This window comes from Schistocerca cancellata, chromosome 1 (genome assembly GCF_023864275.1).
Source record: "Schistocerca cancellata isolate TAMUIC-IGC-003103 chromosome 1, iqSchCanc2.1, whole genome shotgun sequence".
Lineage (NCBI taxonomy): Eukaryota > Metazoa > Arthropoda > Insecta > Orthoptera > Acrididae > Schistocerca > Schistocerca cancellata.
In genome coordinates this window covers 714,283,806-714,302,411 of record NC_064626.1, presented here as the reverse complement: position 1 = coordinate 714,302,411, position 18,606 = coordinate 714,283,806, and the positions used below count along the sequence as shown (strand labels likewise).

Below are 18,606 nucleotides of genomic sequence, written 5' to 3'. Positions count from 1 at the left end.
GCAGCTACCAGAGGCTTCAGTCGTGTGTGTGTGTGTGTGTGTGTGTGTGTGTGTGTGTGTGTGTGTGTGTGTTTTCAACAAAGGCCTTTTTGGTCAAAAGCTTATATTGTGACAGTCTTTTGTTGTGTCTATCTGTGACTCAGAATCTTCTGTATATGGTGAGTAGCAACTTTCCTTTTCATAATATTGTACTATAAATCAGTTACTATTAGTTTTCTGTCTAGACTATAAACAGTACTATGTTGTAAAAACCATATTTGCATTAATGTAAAAAGTGCCAAAACCAGTATATTGCAAACTTAGTGTAAAGCAGTACTGTAAAGTAGTATGTGTCACATTATTTATAAGCAATATGTTACTTTAAATATAACTGCAGTCACATGAATGTGCATCAGAGGACATAAACTAAAAATATTTACAGTAAAGAGCTCGTAACCAGTATTTTCTGTTAATCAGAAAATTGTCTCAGTTTTAGACTTCTGTTTTACATTAAGTGACACACACTATTTTTTTCCTTTTGCAGGATCAAAAGCCTGGCACATGAGGCTAACGTTTGACAAGATCCCTGGCTACTCCAACCTCCATCGCTGTAAACTTTGTGGCAAAGTTGTTACACACATTCGCAACCATTATCATGTTCACTTCCCAGGGAGGTTTGAGTGCCCTCTGTGCCAAGCCACTTACACACGCAGTGATAACCTACGTACTCATTGCCGATTTAAACATCCAATGTTTAATCCAGACTCTAGAAAGTTTGAGTCACCACCTTGCAGTTCTGATCTAAAAGCTGCCCCGTTAAACAGAAGCACTGAGAAACCATGATTGGTCCTTACAGAAGCCTATTTCATGCTTCAGTTTACTATCTCACTTTATGTGAATTTTATGTCTGCAAAAGTTTTAAGAAATTTCTATGAAAACAGAGAAGTAATGAATGATATGTGAATAACAGCATTGCAAAAATGTGAAATGATTTATTTATATTTTAAATGTTCTTTATTTTTATTTAAAGCTGAGAGAGTTAGTGTACAGTAAAAGAGTAGAGGTAGTGATTTTCATTTCATTTTTCTTCTTCCAGGGAGAGCAGAGTCGGTGCTTATGAATGAAATAACCAACTATAAGATGTTGTTTGTGAAACTAACAGGAACTGCAAGACAATGCAAAGTCTGTGGTAAAGTTGTGAATAATATGAAGAATCACTACCTCTACCATAATCCTGCTAGGTATCAGTGCCCAATTTGTTTAAGTGTCTTGTCACGACCAGACCACCTTAAACAACATATTAAATGGAGGCATTCCCATATTCCTATTACGGATGTATCAAACACTGTTGTTTATCCATTCTCATAGTGCTCATCAACAGAAAAATGAATTTATTATTTTAAAATTTTGGCACAAACAAATATTATTGCAGATAAGGTTAAGAGCTAGCAATACTTCAGAAAGTAACAATGCAAAAAATATTTTATTTATTATATTGCCATTCTAGTAAAATGCAGGTTATCATAGCATAACTTTTCATATGTCAGCTGTCCCTATTTTGGTGGTGATTACCTCCATTACTCAGATGGTATCATTAATTAATGAATAGTACAACTGTACCAATATGCATCAGCATGTTTTATGGTACCACAAAGAGCACAAGTGGAATCTCTCGCAAGACAAATAATTGATAGATTATTTCACATACAAAACCCTTCTGATCTTCCTGCATATTCATCCTCAGTGGATAAGGGATTATTATAATGCATTTCATAAATGTCATCTTGCCACTTTTTTCAAGTTTTGAATCTGAGTCCCACACACTCTGGATAGTTTCAGGAGGATTGTTTGTACCACAAAAGTAAATAGTGTTAAGAATGCAACATATTAGTTATCTGTTCACTTGTTATGAATTATATTTGCCTAGACATGTTCTTGATGCTTTGTGCTTCATGTTCTAGATGACTACAAACTTTTTGTTTTGCACCATATTTAAATTGCATAAGTACACATGCAATTTTTTTTTCCTGTGTATTGATGAGGACTGGTCTTTCTCATCTTTCTGGCTAATAATGCCACTGTTTTCAGGGTCCTCATGCTACTTACATTCTCTTACTGCTTGATTTCATCTGTGTATCTCTGCAGGAATTCCCTTTTTGATAATCTTGGTACTACAGTAATAATTGGTAGCACTCAGCCATAATTTTTGTCCTATACACAATACAACAATACATTGCAAGAGACAATAGTCTTATCATCAGGTTGTAAAACTTAGCAGAACTAATATTACTTTATGCTACTTAGATCATTCAGTTACATTTCATCCTAATGTTTTGGCCCATTGTACTTGGTGGTACGAATAGAAGGTCGATCATTCATTTCGTGAACAATGTGGGATTTCCAGCCTGAAAGTTCAGCTAATATTTGTGATAACCATTATGTTTACAAATAGTGTATCTGATTGTGTAAGTTCTTACTGGTAAACTCAGACTTAATGTGTATTCATTTCTGATTCAGTAAGTTGTTTTATTTTATCTGTATGTCTTTTGAACGTTAACACAAGTACATGATAACATTGTATGAAAATAATTATGTGCCTGTTGTTGCTGGTGTAAGTTTGCATATCTTCTCAGCATGTTGGTTGGGACTTAAAGTTGATCCGTATTAATTATTGTTGTGAGAGAAATGTATGAAAGTGCCAGAAAATCGTTGTACTCATACTACAACCATATTCAGTCTTGCATGTCATGTAAAAACTGTGAAAGTAATATACACAACATGCAAGCAGTAAGTGTCAATACTATGTGACAATGATGAGATTTATAAGAGCTCCTAAGAATATGTTTTTTTATGAAGTTGATAGAAACTTCTATTCATGTTTTATGTCAACAGTTGTTATTTTATGGAGATATATTTATTGTAATAGTACAGTGAAAATTGATTTTTATGTTATGTTACCATTTACACTGTACTACATTAGATATATTTTTAATAGATTGTACAGAAACATAAAAATATGTCCAGTTAGTATTCCATTCCTTAAATAATATTTTTGTCTTTATAACGGCGATGTTTATTAATGAAATATGAGTTTATCGAAACATAAAAATCATGCCATTAGTAAAGTGTTCTATAAATAATGTTTTTGTTGTGATAACTGCAGAGAGTGTTAATTAAAATAAGTGTTTGCACTTAATAGTAAAAGAAAAGGGTAAATTACATTCAGCATTCTCACTGTTAACTATATCATCTCACTACCACACTTGACTTTGAAAATCTTTGCATAAGAATATACATTCATGTTTTGTTTGTGTTGTAACAGAAACACCTTTACACGACATTATATGGTGACAGTGTAGGCACTGTGCTTTATTGCAAATGAAAACTATATAATAATTAGCATACTCAACATATTTTAGCTCTTATCTTCCAGTCATATGTTTCATGTTTTGCTGTAGCCCTAGTAGCATCAAATATGTTATGACATTTTGCCTCTTTCCTTCATTGTTGATGTTGAGATGTTCACCTAATGAAGGTAATTGCTGTTATTATTTCATAACATAATGTGGTAAATTTTATATTATATTCTGTCATTTTAAAAGTTTCTCTTGAACATTGTTTACTAAGCAGTATCTGTATTATCAGACATTTCTCAGATAGTTTTAACAAAAACTTTGTGAAGATATATTTTGCCAGTTTGCTTACACATTTTATAGCTTGATTTACAGTGCAAAATTAGGAACCTATTGTTTATATGCCTTCCTGAAAGAGGCTTTAGCGTACATTGCTTGTGCATATTCTTTGATGCCTGAAGTGTCCTGACTTCCATTAAAATCAGCCTGTTATGGCTTATCTTTTGTTACTGTTGCAATTGAGCTGTTAAGATTGATTTTATTGCCTAGCTGCACCCAGTGCTTGTTATCACACAACATTAATATGGAAGTGTTCTGTTGACACTACTTATGAGGACACTAACAGCTAGAAGAAAGAAAGAAAAACACACACACACACACACACACACACACACACACACACACAGAGTGTATCTACCAGAAGTCATCAGGCATGTTTTCTCTGGGGTTTTACAAAATATTTGCAACTCGTTTTTTGTAATGTGTAGCTGAAGTCGTCCTAAATAAATACTGCTTATCACATTTTTCAAGGTGTTCCCAGCATTAATGGAAAACATTAGTTTGTTTCTGGTTACAATCAAAATGATTTTTAAGTGGAGTTCATTCAATAAAGCAGTCTCAAATTGAATTTTCGACAACAGCCACAAGTCGCACTTTGTGTTTTTATTATGACCAGTTTTGCTCTTCAAATAAACAAGAGCATCATCAGAATGTACAGTTTAAAGTTGTCTGACACATTAAAGATTGCCTTTACGGTTGGCTGACAGCTCTAAAGATTAATTTGGCTGTACTATAGCACTTAAATTTACGTTTAAAGTACAGTAGTAATTTCATATTTGGTGCTATTAATGTAAATGTCATCATTTACTGCTGTATTTCAAAAGTACTTTAAACATAAGTTTAAGTACTCTAGTACAGTCAGATTAATCTTTAGAGCAGTCAGACAGCTGTAAAGGCAATCTTTAATGCTGTCAGACAACTTTAAACTGTATATTCTGATGATGCTCTTGTTCGTTTTAAGAGTGAAACCAGTTGTAATAAAAAAATATAAAGTGCAACTTGTGGCTGTTGTTGAAATCTTAGTTTTAACAGTCGCCTGTGTGTGCTCTTGGTCCCAAATTAGTCCAAAGCAATATTTGTTTTATCTATATTTATTAAAAGGGATTGTAAAACATGAAGATTAACTAGTACCCCAGCAGCAGTACTTGACAAACTTGCCTAGTCTCATGTACTGCCCTGCCCCATGCAGCTGCTGGAGTACTGATCATTCTTTGTGTTTTGCTCTCCCTGTTAAACGTGTCACTAAACTGGTGGCTATCGGAACTATTTGTTACTTTCACAGGTAGGAGAGAGAGAGATTGAGGAGCATTAAAAAGAAAAGGTATGTCAGTCAGAATCCAGTATGAGGGTCTCATGTGTAGTTGGGGTGAGTGCAGACAAACAGCAAAAATATGAGGAGGAATAATGATAAGAATTAGGATAGATTGCCACACATGACAGAGAGAGAGGTATTAAGTGACAAGAGTGTCACATTTTGAAGTAGACCGTTGATTATTATTTAGCTACCAGACGAAGTCCTTCATCAGATGAAGAACACACACATGCACATGCATGCATACAATTCATAACTCATAAATATGTGGCCACTGTTGTCACCAGTCAAGACCTACAGTGCATGAGATGACAGTGGTCATATGTGTCAGTTGCATACGTATGAATATGTGTGTGTTTCTGTATCTGGTGAAAGACTTTGTCTGATGGCTTAATAATATCCAACAATCCACTTTGAGATTTGTCTGTCTACTGCTTAATACCTCTTTTATGTGGTGAGTACCAATCTACCATAATTCATACAATTTGTATACAAAGAGAGATTACTTATATAATGTGAGACAGAATTGCTAGGCACCATACATAATTGTACTATTTTTCTGTATAGTTAGTTTTTGATGGGTCAGGCTGTTCTTGTTGTACCACAGTTTCCTTAGTATTCTCACTGAATATCGTAAGAAAATTACATTCATAAAATTGCAACACAGGAACAACAGAAGCAAGTGAGGTGGCACAGTGGAGAGACACTGGACTTGCATTTATGAGGATGACAGTTCAAATCCCTTCCTGTCCATCAACATTTGTGTTTTCCATGGTTTTAATAAATCACTTATGGTGCATACCAGATGGTTCCTATATAAAAGGAAGTAGCTGATTTCTGCTCCATCATTCTGCAATCTGAGATTGTGCTCCATATGTAATTACTTAACTATCAATGAGATATTAAACCCTAATTTTCTTTCCTTCATTTCTTTCTTGGAATGGCAGTGTGCTACAGTGTACTGTTCAACTTGCCCAGGAAGCAGCCCAGTGACTGATTATTATACAATATTGTTTGTTAGCAGAATTATTTTATGATATATGTCTGTCCCCTTGCACTGGAAGTGGCTTCTCAACACTGCATAATCCACACTTTATACTTGTAACTGAAAAAAATAAACTTGAGAATAAATATTACCTGAACACATTACTCACTTAAAAATTGTGAGCTGATGAATGAAAACATTCAAGACAATGTTCATAAAAGAGCAGACCAAAGTGAAACTATTGCAGTATAGAAGTTGAAAAAAATATGTATACAGTGACAGGTCCTCAGATACATAGAAAAGCACCACTATTTACCACTTGTTATTTCACTCCTTCTGTTTGATTTGAAATAATGAGCAATACTAATGACAGAATCACACAGTATATTACATCTAATGACTCTAACTTCAAATTTCTTCCTGTAGTGTTGTTCCACAACTGTAAAATTATCTATGTTAATTTTTTAACAGCAAAAGCTCTTGTTTGTCAGATCTTACATACTTATATTTATGCATTGAAGATGTGTCTTCAGTCACAGTATCTTTTATTTAAATAAATCAAAACCATTGACTGATTTTGGAGGAAGACACTAACAGTAAAATTAATTTTGTGAAAGGGCGATTTACTATTCAATTTTCAGTACATTTTACAAATTGCTCAGTCATCTGGTCTTTAGCAAGTTGAACTGTTGAGGGGTAAATAAATCTCTCTGTTTCAGTATTATGTTTGTGTTATTATCTTTATGGTGCAGAGAATTGTTGTTTCATAGATCGTAATTGTTTATTTTGTGCCAGCTTACTGTTGTCACAGACAGCATAAATAGATAAGTGCAAAAATCTATTTCATGATTGATACAATTATACTTACTGTATGATTATTTATGAATCATATTTATGTACTCTGTTCTGCCAGTACTGAGTTGTACCTAAGTTTTGTATCTGTTTTTGACAGTTCATATTCAATGTTTATTTTGGTTATTTCAGCTTTATAGTTTTATTTTATCTGTACCTATAGATATGAGAATGAGCTTTGATTTCAAGGTTGTGTTTTATATCACTTAAATTGATATGGTAAGATTTTTTGTAAAAGAAAGAGACAGTTTAACTGTTGGACTGGTGTCTTACTGAATGTTCCATTTTGAATGGGCCAGATTTTGTGATATTTCAGATTACATGGTTTAATGCAGAATTTATTTCTTAAAACTGTTTTGTCTTGTTGAATTTCTGCACATATAAATGTGCAAGAATGTGATAATCCTGGATGGGTGCTAATATTGATAAATGTGCAATAACATGTTTCTAAAGATAAAAATTTTTGTAACAATTTTAATACAATGATTAATAAAAAAATTCTGATAAAGTCATTGGTTCTCTCCTCCTCTTTGTAAACAGTCATGCGTGTTTCAGCCGTACTTCTAATAAAGTATTTTATATGGCAATATGTGATTTGACAGGCAGAAACTGAAATGGGTCTTGTTATGTAAGCCAAAATGTGCAGTAATTTATAGTTTGTTATTACAGTGCCTCTAAGCTTTACGTGATTTTTATTACAAAACAATGCATTTAATAACTAATTTAAATCTGTTGACAGATGACATTTGAGAACAGTCAAACATTTAAAAAAAGCCGTATCTAACACAAACGTGGGGAAGTATTCTTTACAGATATTTTCAAAAGCTATTGAGAAACTACTTTCCACAGTTTACTGCTGAGCTGTGATTCTAAGATGTACCTCATGTTGTGGAATAACAAATTTAAGTTTGTCAGTGCTGAATAAAATGCAGCTATTTCCATAAATACCTTAGGAGATATTTTCTGGAAGATTTCTATAACATTGTTCACCTGTGATCATAATTTTTGTATGTATAGGAGACACTAACAAATTCCACTTAATGGAAAAAATCAACACTGAACTGATCACTACCAATCATTAATATTTCACAGAACATGTTCCATAATACAGTATTTATATTCAAAATTCTCAATATCTGTCAGGAGTTGAAATCCAAATCATTATTAAATCAGTTTCTGCTGCAATGCACTCAAACTAAAGAAAGTATTCATTCAACAAAGCAAACAATGGGAACACTGTATAAATTGTATACCTGCACATCTAGCAGGTGTCTTCAAAGTTATTCAAATTCTTGCACTCACTCCCAAGTACATTGACTTATTAATGGTGATTGTTGCTAATAATAAAAAAAATCTCACATGAATTCTGACACACACTGCCAAACAAAAGGCAAAAAATAATCTTCACGTAGATTGGTTTAAGGTTTGAGGTTAGTCTAGACTGAAGATCTGTAACAATCTCCCATTTAATATGAAGCAAGAAATTGAGAGTCCATATTAATAAAATAAATAACAACACATGTTCATGTTATACGAACAGAAAGTATCATTTATCACCATAAACAGGCCTCCATTCTTAGGGCAAACAGAGAACTCTTTTTACTATGATGAATGTCAATGTATTCAGGAGATAAACAGCAGCTATTTCATGTAACTGAGAAAGTGCACATTTTTCCAAGTTACAATTTTACTTTGTTTGGTAACTTAGTTTTGCTTTTTACAGTAGTTTAACAATAGTTGATTATTAATGTAGTTTAATATCAGTAGCATACAAAATTCTATCACAATATCTTCTTGATGGTGCACAGAAACAACTTCAACCAAAATTTGGAGATCTGTCAGCATTCAGACCAGGCCGTTCATGTCCAAAGCAGATCCTGAACCTAAAGACTTAGAGAATCTGTAAAAAATAAATTAGTCTGCACATTTGTTGATTTCAGAAAGACATTTGACCCAGTTGACTGTAAATTGCTCTTCCAAAAATTAAAAGAATGAGGTATCGATCTGTAAACACTTGCAATCATGAAAAAAAAGCAGGAAAAGTAATCTCTAGAGGTTTTTTCAAAAGAAAGGGTACATGATCTCAAACAAACAAGAACCAAATTTCAAAGACCAAAATTAAAATGAGTCCCACTATTTAAATATCTTGGTAAAACCATTTAGGAAAATGGAGCTGAAACAAAAAGCAAATGAAATTAGATGCCATGGAAACTACATATGGACTTACTCAAAATAACTACAACAAGAAATGTATCTGCAAAGACATAAAATTAAAATGTTATGATACAGTAATTAGACCAGAATGCCTCTATGGATAAGAAACACTGATTTTGAACAGGAAAACAGACATTGATATGACTGAGAAAAAGAAACACATAATTTTAAGAAAAATTCTTTTCCAAGAAACTGAATCTGAATGTTTCAACCAACTAAATAGATTTATTTTATTAATAATTAACTTACAGCAGTCTTTGGGTGGACCATAAAATGCTATAGATTCAGCAATATTTCAAAATTACTCTTTTTCATTAGTCTCTTGATTCAAGGAGAGTTTGCTGCAATGTCTTCAGTGCTTGAAACTGTTACTTGATCATCTACAATCTGGATCGTCAGATCAAAATGGTCATTATTCATATTAAAACCTAATTTTAAAAGTTTTGTCTTCAGTTCTTGTATACTGTTTTCAGTGTACAATTAGAATAAAATCAGTGACATAGCACAGCCTTGTGATACACTCACAGTTACACACTGCGATTATTTTTTATCTGGACTATGATCACACATATTTAAATCTTGTCATGAAGATTTTACATTCCCCTGCAAGGTAGTTTGGGATTCCCAACCTGTCCTACAACTTACTGCTCCTTACTGTACAAAAAGCTTTAACATCATTAACAAATACTACACAGGTGCTGTGGTTCCATTCTCTCCTTTTTGGAAGGATTCATTTAAAAAATTCAAAGTAGCATGTACCTTTACAGAAACTGTGTGATTCATTGGCAGGATGAAGGTTTGACCATCCTGTTTTAAAGCTAACATACAAAGTTTAAAGACTATCATATTGGAATTTTATGCCTTTTTGCAAGTACGCAATTATTGTTGTGCTTTAATACCCAAATATGTTTCACCACAATTGTGACATCCTCAGTGGGTGTTCCTTTATTTTTCCTTTTATTTATATTGTTTGTGTCCTGTGGCTGCAAACCAAAACCAACCACAGATTTAACTTAGTACACCATGCATTTGGCTTTCCTGCACTGTGACTCCTTTTTATTTGTCTTCCATCATGTTTTAGAATACATTTTCTACGGTTCATTGGTGAATTCTATGTTTTGTTATTTTTTGTGGCTTGGACACAAGTTTCACTGCCTTAATTAGAAGGCTGATCCCTCAGTTGTTATTGTGATTTCTGTCTTGAGTATGGGAACTAATACATCATCTTTACACTGATTTGGAATCATCACTTGCATCCATCACTAACTGATGATTTCCAACAATCCTTGCTTTGCTTCTTCAAATATGTATTATAGTACCATATCCATATTATCAGTTTCAGGAAGTCATCTTCCCTTTAGTGCTTTCTGCAGTTCTTTGTCTTCAGTACTATTTATATTTCTCATACTAAAACTCCCCCCATCCCCATGTAACTTTGTCAGCCTCAGACACAAGAGTTCTTTACAGAATCAACTCCAAGCTACTGGATTAAACTAAATGAGATTTAAGGCATTTGTTTCCTCCTTACTGTCATATTTCATCATCTTATTTGTTGATTTTTTGTCTCCCATGCATATCAAGTTCAGGCTTAATAATTGCATATAGTGTACTCCTCTAGACACTCTATGGAGTTTCTTCACATGCTTTTTCACTGTTCTTGCATATGTTTTGTACTCTTCCCAGTCCTCCAATTTTTGCCTGGCTCGCATGTTAACAAAACTGTTTCTTCTTTTGTGTTGCTTCCTCATGTTCCTTGTTCCAAATGTGAAGAGATTTCTTCTCTTATTTAATACCTCTGAGTCCTATCTATTATGCAGCAGTGTTCTTAACTACATCTTTGAATTTAGACTATCCAGTTTCAGTGTCATTAACGCATCAGCTTGTCCCAAAGTTTTCCCAACCTACTGATGTGCAGATTTCTAATGAAAAGCTTAGCCAAAGGTAACTATTTTAATAAGAATTTATTTATTTCTCATATGTCTTATGGGGTTAATTTATTTAGATTGGGTGGAAAACTATATTATGATTTTCATTCTAAATATCTGTATAAATGTGGTCCTTTGAGAATATTGATGTATTAGGAAAAATTCTGCTTCTTTATATTGTTGTAGAAATGAACTGTATACATTTTGGTCATCATTTTAATTTATTCTGAATGCCAAGTTGGCTCTTGGTGGTGTTAGAACGTACTGACAGTGAAAAGGGCTGCAATCTGTTAATGGCAGGGTTGAATTTTCAGTAAAACCAGTTTTTTTTTTTTAAGGCTATGGAAGACGTGATAATTTTGAAAGATGCCATAGTTTTACTGACCCTCAAAACTCTGTGCCCAAGTAATACTGCATTTATGCTGGAATATTTCAGTATACAGAAGTGACCATTATTGGATTCTCTGTATGGAAATTATTACCATGGAGAATATTTTGTGACTTACCAAAGACTTTTGATTATGTGAACTACTGTATCTTCATCCTAGAGTTATACTGTTATTGAATAATAGATGAAGCAGATTCATGTTTTTCATCTTATCTGCTTGACAAAAGGTCAATTCCATATCAATCGTACAGCAATAGGCACATGAAATTTGAAGCAATCAGGCACGGTGTACCACAGTGTTCTATTTTGGGTTCACTGTTGTTTCTGATCTGTACAGGCTGTACCTGGATGAATTATCATTTTCAGGAATCTGAAGCAAAGAAAAAAACCCTTATATGGGCATATGCCATTTTCTGAACAGTTCCTAATATAGAACACATTTAATATATGTTATTTTTTTGTATATTATTCAGTACATTGTGAGACTTACACATGTACAATGCATAGTAAACATTACAGTTTGTGTTTTACGGGGTATCAATTGAAAACTACATATTTTTAACACATTCACCTCTAAGCATTATTGAACATGCCACATTACAGCAATAAATGTTCAGCTATCCCAATGCCCTTGTGCACTCTTGGGAGAACATGCTGTGTTGCTTGTTTGAGTGTATCTGCATGTTCCCTAATGAGGGCAGTGGCATCCATGATGTGACTGAGCAATTCATCTTGCATATTCACCTTTCATTTGTACACCATATATTTCAATTAATCCCATAAACAAAAGTCTAATGATTTAGGGTCTGGTGTTCCTGGTAACCAATTAATGGTACTACCACAACCAATACCACAATTAGGTAAGTGCAGTTAAGATGTTCCCTCGTACATCATGTAAAATGTGGAGGGGCTCCATCATGCTGAAAGTGTATTGCAGACCGTGTGGCCAGCGGAATGTCCTCAAGGTGTTCAATAAACAAATTTCCCAAGACATGCATATAATTCTGTCTCATGATTCGTGCTTTTAAAATGACCAGCCCCAAAACAAATACACATTAAAAGCACTCTATCTCAGAAACTATGCAGAATAGAGCATATGCCCTTATGAAGCATTTTGTGTCAAATGGGCATTCCTGTCAAGTCCATCAATACTGACCATTCTTCCTGGGACACTGTGTAAATGATCTTCCTCTTGCATTGTCAGGAGATGCAAATTGTTCCCCCTTTGCAGATGATAAAAGCACAGAAATAAAAAGTAATACCATTTATCTTAACAAAAGGTACCAGATGAAATATTTTAAAACGACAATCGATGGTTCAAGACGAATGGGTTTACATCAAATTTTGACAAGACTCAGCTCCCTTTCCAAAGTGTTTTGTGATTTACAACTGTTTCACATTACACAAATACTTTTAATATCCTTCATCTTTTCAACATCCCCTTTTTTCTAAATAATAGTGAAAAACATTATATACTACTAGAGGCAAAAATAACCTGTACAAAGATTCAAGGACTCAAAATTGCTATAGAAAGGAATTGGATATACTCATTTACACATATTCAACAATCTTTTATACCATGTTACAAGAACATATCAGGGTCTGAAGTAAGGAGAAGGTTGGAGTGAGGCAGGGAGTAGTAGCTCATGGATACACTTGTACCAGACATTGTGTTTTATATGTTCTGGTTTTCTTAAAACTGATACTGTATGTTTAATGGGACAGGATGCTAGTTTGATTGCCAGAGATTTTTTTTCTTGATTGGGGGAAATGAGTTGGAGGCAGCTGCTGTTAACTGGCCCTCAATCACTGACCATGCACTTGGCTTGTCAAATATTTTATGGAACATGTGATTGAGTTTAAGATTGAATTAAAAAGCTTTCTCTTGGGTAATTCCTCCTACTCCATTGAAGAGTATCTTCACACAAACATAAGTTAATTTATTGGATTATAATATTGCAATGTTTTATCCTAGTTGTCTCTTCAGGAACATGTCTGCTTTCTTCTATATTAAAATACATTGGTTTTCTTAAGTAGACTATACAACAGGTCATTGCATGTCAAGTGAACCAAGGATTCCCACTTGACCATTTCCAAATTTAATGAAATTGTATGGGAATGATGTGTACAAAGTTTCTGCTTGATACCTCATATGGTTCCATTCCACAGCCTCTCATGGGTAGAGGCCCAAAATTTTCACAATGTATGTGCAGTCCAAAGAACCAACTTTGCATAATTCTCATGAAAGTTACTCCTACCTTAGAAGCTCCTGCTTTTGTATACTTAAACAACTTTTGTGCTGAATAAGGAGTCCTTACTGATAAGATTTGTAAATACATCTGGTGATAGCTGTACTTATTGAAAAACAGCAGATAATTCATTGTACAACTTGCAGGGTTTTTCTTTAACCAGCTGTAAATGATAATTTTATGGAGGGATTCAGCCAAGAAATTGGTAATATTGCACACAGCCATACTGCCTCCTTGTGATTTTTGTACCATAGCCTCTCTCCTTTTCTATAAAAATATATGCACCAACAAATATGATGAAAAAGTTTTGAGTGACAAATTTTGCATAGTTTTGGGATCCCTTATCTCAACTCTATGTTCTTTGATCTTTTTTATCTTGCTATATTCTTAATTAGAATTCTTCAAGATTCAGAAGCTATATTGTTTAATTTTTGACCCCTGCCCACTTGTGGCAGAAAATAATTGCTTGAATTTATTATTTTCCATATACAGTGTATTTGTTTGAATGTGACATTAATGAGTAAACAGATAATAAAATCGGTTATAACTGAAATTATAGAATACAAACAATGGGTTGATACTGAGACGGATGACTAGAACTTTATCATGCAACTGTAGAAGAGCATTTAGAGGTACTGGTTCTAAAAATTCATGGCCTGACAAGCAACTATTTCATTAAAAAAAAGTTCATATCTGAGCCACCTGAAAGAAAATCTTGCAAATGGTGAAGTGATCATTTTGATGGATTTTGCTGAGAATTATTCATCTGTTATTCATGAAGCTGTTCAAGGTTTTCATTGGGAGAACAGCCAGGCCACATTACATCTCTTTGTGGTTTACTTTGGTAGTAAAGAATATGAGCATCTGTGGCCCTAGTGGCTGCCTTCATCATGAATTTACTACAGTTCATGCATTCATAATGAGTCTGATTAAATATTTGAGGATAATGATAGGAGAAATCAAGCACACCCACAACTTTAGTGATAGATTTGCCGCCCCAAACAAAATGTTTAAGAATTTTGTGAATTTAGGCCTGCATGAAAAGGACTTTGGTATCTCTGCTGAATGAAATTTCTTTGGAACCAGCCATAGAAAATTTACTTGTTGGGGAATTGGAGGAACAGCTAAAAAACTGGGAGCTCATGGTAGGTAGTAGAAGCCTTTAGATAAACGAATGTAGACACCCCATGATCTATTTAAGTTCTGCAATGATAACATTTCAGGCATCATCTTTTTTTTTTTTTTTTTTTTTTTTTGCGTTGCACAGAAAGAAACTGAACAAATACAGTGTGATCAGGAAATAAGATTTGCCAAAGGCCACACCATTTCTGGGATGAGAGAAAATCACCAGTTCAAGCCCACTGCTTTAAACAAGGACAGAGTAAGCAGAGTTTCCAATGATGTTGCTGCAACCACAGTTAAAGCATTAAAGTAGATGAAGAAATTCCAGCTTTTTCACCTACAACATCACTGTTGTACTGTAAGACACAAGCAACAGCATGGCCACAATGAACCAAAGTTTATTCTCCTTCCACCTACAAGCAAACAACACTTGAGAACATACACAACAGCACAGAAACAATGTAGGTAATGATACAAGCAGTTGCTGTCAGTAAGTATCAACACAATATGATGGCACAGTGGTGCGAAAGTCATGTTGTCCACTGCGGTTGACCACTGGTTGCAGCCTGTGCAGATCCCGTTGCTTGAATATTCACAGTGTAATGCCCCAACAGTCTGGTGCCACAGCATATACCCAAAGTATTACATACAAGATTATAGCACCCCTCCACATAGTGGAAAGGCTGCTCCACCAATGTGGGCATCAAGGCAACTACTGAGACATTCGTAGCTTCTGTGGTGGCTGCCTTAGGCAATGACAGTAGCAGCAGAAGGCGGTTCCAGGCCAGAACCAGTGAAGAGGAGTAGATGTGGCATGGCTGAGGAATCATGTTGCAGCTGCTCCAATGTGAATTATCATAAGAAAGGATCAGTGAAAAAAGTGCTAGTAGTATCTAGATATCTGGTTATCCGACATGATGGAACAGCACTGACATTGATGGTGCCAGTCATCTGTCAGTGTCACAAGGGATGCTGGTGTCACAGGATCCAAAGGTGACAGCCCAGCTGGTGGCAGCAAAGCGTTGTGGGAAGGTCTGGCAGTAGACATCGGGGGCTGGACACCAGAGGAGAGGTAGGAGGTGGTGACATTGAATAAGAGGGCAGATCCGCACTTAGGGTAGGGACGCAGGCATAGGCAGTGCCGGCACACCCACAGCCATTGCTGTGATGGTGTGCCAGCAGCCCATCACTAGCACACGCCCTACGGAGGTGGCTGCCTCGTTAGCTGTGGACCTTGGTTGGAATCCTCTTTGGTCAGCAGCTGAACTCCTGAGCCCAGACTGCAGAGCCAGGAGCGAACCGCAATAAGAGCCATGCTAATGGGTGTTGGTGGGGCACATGAGCAGATGTAGGAGGGGGTGTGTTGCTAGCAACTATGGAGCATTTTTGCTGGACTCTGATCCTCACCGACGTAAACCTGTAGGAACTCAATATGCATGTAAAGGTGTCGTCCATGCAGAAGTCTGTGATGTACTTCTTCATTTCAATGCTAAATGTGTGGATGAGATGTTCCACCTCAATGTTAGATTGGGGGGGGGGGGGGTGAAAATGAGTAGCAGTCATATGGCGAATGCCTTAATGGATGTAGAAACTGTGAAAGGCCTCAGACACAAAATGTGGACCATTATCTGTCACAAGCCTATAAAGAAATCCGTCAATAAAACAAAATTTGGTGGGAGCCAGAATCATTACCAAGCATGACACTGAAGGACAGCAGATTATGTATGGCAATTTAGAGGAACCATTAACAACCAACAACCAGTAAGAATTTAGGAAGGATACCACAAAATCAACATAAACATGTTCCCATGGAGACTGTGGTGCAGACCACTGAGAGAGTGCCACTTGTTGTGTGGCACACTGAGAGCAGGCTCTTACAAGATGTACAGTGTCACCATTGACACTAGGATGAAACATGTGCCAACCAACAGGCCAAGAAATTGGTATGGTTAGAATCTGAGATATCACACCATTGAGAACATAGACACAAACATACAAACACAGATACTGATATGAGCAGTTGCTGACAGGAGGGCTTGGTACATGCCTTCTGTGACCTCTTTCACCAAAATTTTCTCAGCTCCTGTCATTTTCAGATCCACAATGTGGCATAGAGCTAAAACATTCTGTATGTGGGACTGTGTTGTTTCATGTGACATTGGGCCCAGTTCTTCAATTATTCTTCTGCTGAGTGGACATGTTGTTAGTTGTCATCAAATCTTATCTTAGTTACTGAGCTTCTCATTGTTCTCACACTACTGCAGAGCTGTACCATCCAAGTAAAAGATCACATTCGCCAAACACATGTCATTACATCTGTTATACCTGGTGACTCGGTTGTAAATCCTTTCAGCCATTTCATCAGGTTGTGACCAGCATCTGCAAAGAACACTGATGGATGCATGATGCACAACTGACTTACTGCTGTTTAGGAATGGTGTACTGCTTGTATTCTGGTTCCTGTCCATGTAGGTGATGGTTTTTACGTTGAATAATTGGTGCCATGGTGATGCAGATGTTTTGAAGTACCCGGCACTCTACCATTCTCACATTGTCACCAGAATCACGTCCAAATCTGACAAATACAACACTTAACAGTGACAGTATGTTTATTAAGATAACCAATGAATGAACAGCCAGAAGGGGACTAAAATCTTGGATGGAGGGTATTGTGAAAGGAATGTATCTTTAGTGCTTTTTAGGAGATTCATCCAAGTTTTGGATAGTTAAGATAGATTTTGAAAGTTATTGATGAGTTTGGCTGTAGTAATAGACATACTTGCCAGCAATACCAAAATAGTAGTCTACTATTTTCCATTGTCCACTACTGTCAACTATTTTGAATGGTACATTAAGATTTATGGTCCTCTATTGGGAGTTCCCTACCATCATGCATCTTGGGTAACTCTTTGATTTAATAATTTAAAAGTTGCACATATTCTTCTTTTTTCTCCTCTACAGAGCAATATTGTGTTTTCAGAGTTCAAAGACTCACTTATCAAATTTGTCAACATTGGACTGAGGTAGCCATCATGCCACAAAGAAGACTTTTTGTTTAACTTTATTTTGCTGAGACAAAAACTGAGATCGATATTTAGTTTGATATACATATATTCTTGCACTCATTGTTAAGCTTGTGTAGTGCATCTTCTTCCCATCAGTCCTGTACCTTTTGTGCTTCCCTTTGTGATGCACAATCACTTAATTTCACTGTCCTTAAGAAAAAAATTGCTTTAACATCCAGCTGTAATTTTTGCTTAATGTAGTGTTTTCATCATACCCTTTGCAATCTATAAAATCATTAGGACATACCCCTTTAGATTACCCATTAATGAAACAGAATAGTAAAAGCTGTTGCTTGCATACTCATGTAAATAACAAAAATTTCTTCATAAAACCTGGTAGCTGGTGGGTCAATGGTAATGGTTTTCACAAAATTTCGTGAAAGAAAAGAAAATCAGGTATTGGCACTTCAGTTATAGAATTGTAATCTTGCCAGAGAATATGAGTGTTGTCCTTTGTTCTCACCATCAGCAACTGGTATCATTTCGTTGCTTTCTACATTTCAGGAAATTATCCAGAAGACTTCGAAAACTCAAGTTATAATAAAAGAGGAACTACTAACTCCATCTTCAGGACATTACCTGGGGACGGTTATAATAGCGCATCTCTTCACCAGTGTCAGTTATGTGGTAAAATTGTTTCTAACAAGTGGCACCATTATCATTACCACAACCCAAAATACTTCAAATGTTTGTTGTGTAAAACAGTTCACAACCGGAGAGATCACCTAAAAACACACATGAAAGTAAAGCACAACATGACCCATGGAGAAAGGTTAGCAGTACCCTGATTTGCACTTTGTCTTCATCATTGATTAGTTTTTGT

At 35.3% G+C, this 18,606-nt stretch overlaps 1 protein-coding gene across 5 annotated transcripts in view; it reads left to right on the top strand.

Annotated features, from left to right (window-relative positions):
- LOC126184979 (protein tramtrack, beta isoform-like) overlaps nucleotides 1-18,606 on the top strand; it is a 393,339-nt gene that overhangs the window by 281,819 nt on the left and 92,914 nt on the right. For 2 of the 5 annotated variants that reach the window (XM_049927690.1, XM_049927699.1), the window contains one exon: nucleotides 18,288-18,555. The exons of 2 other annotated variants lie outside the window; for them this stretch is intronic. In XM_049927690.1, coding sequence (XP_049783647.1) covers nucleotides 18,288-18,555 — 268 coding nt within the window. Of the gene's footprint in view, nucleotides 1-1,075; nucleotides 4,018-18,287; nucleotides 18,556-18,606 lie in introns of those variants that run through there. One more of the 5 variants, XM_049927716.1, reaches the window with a different exon arrangement.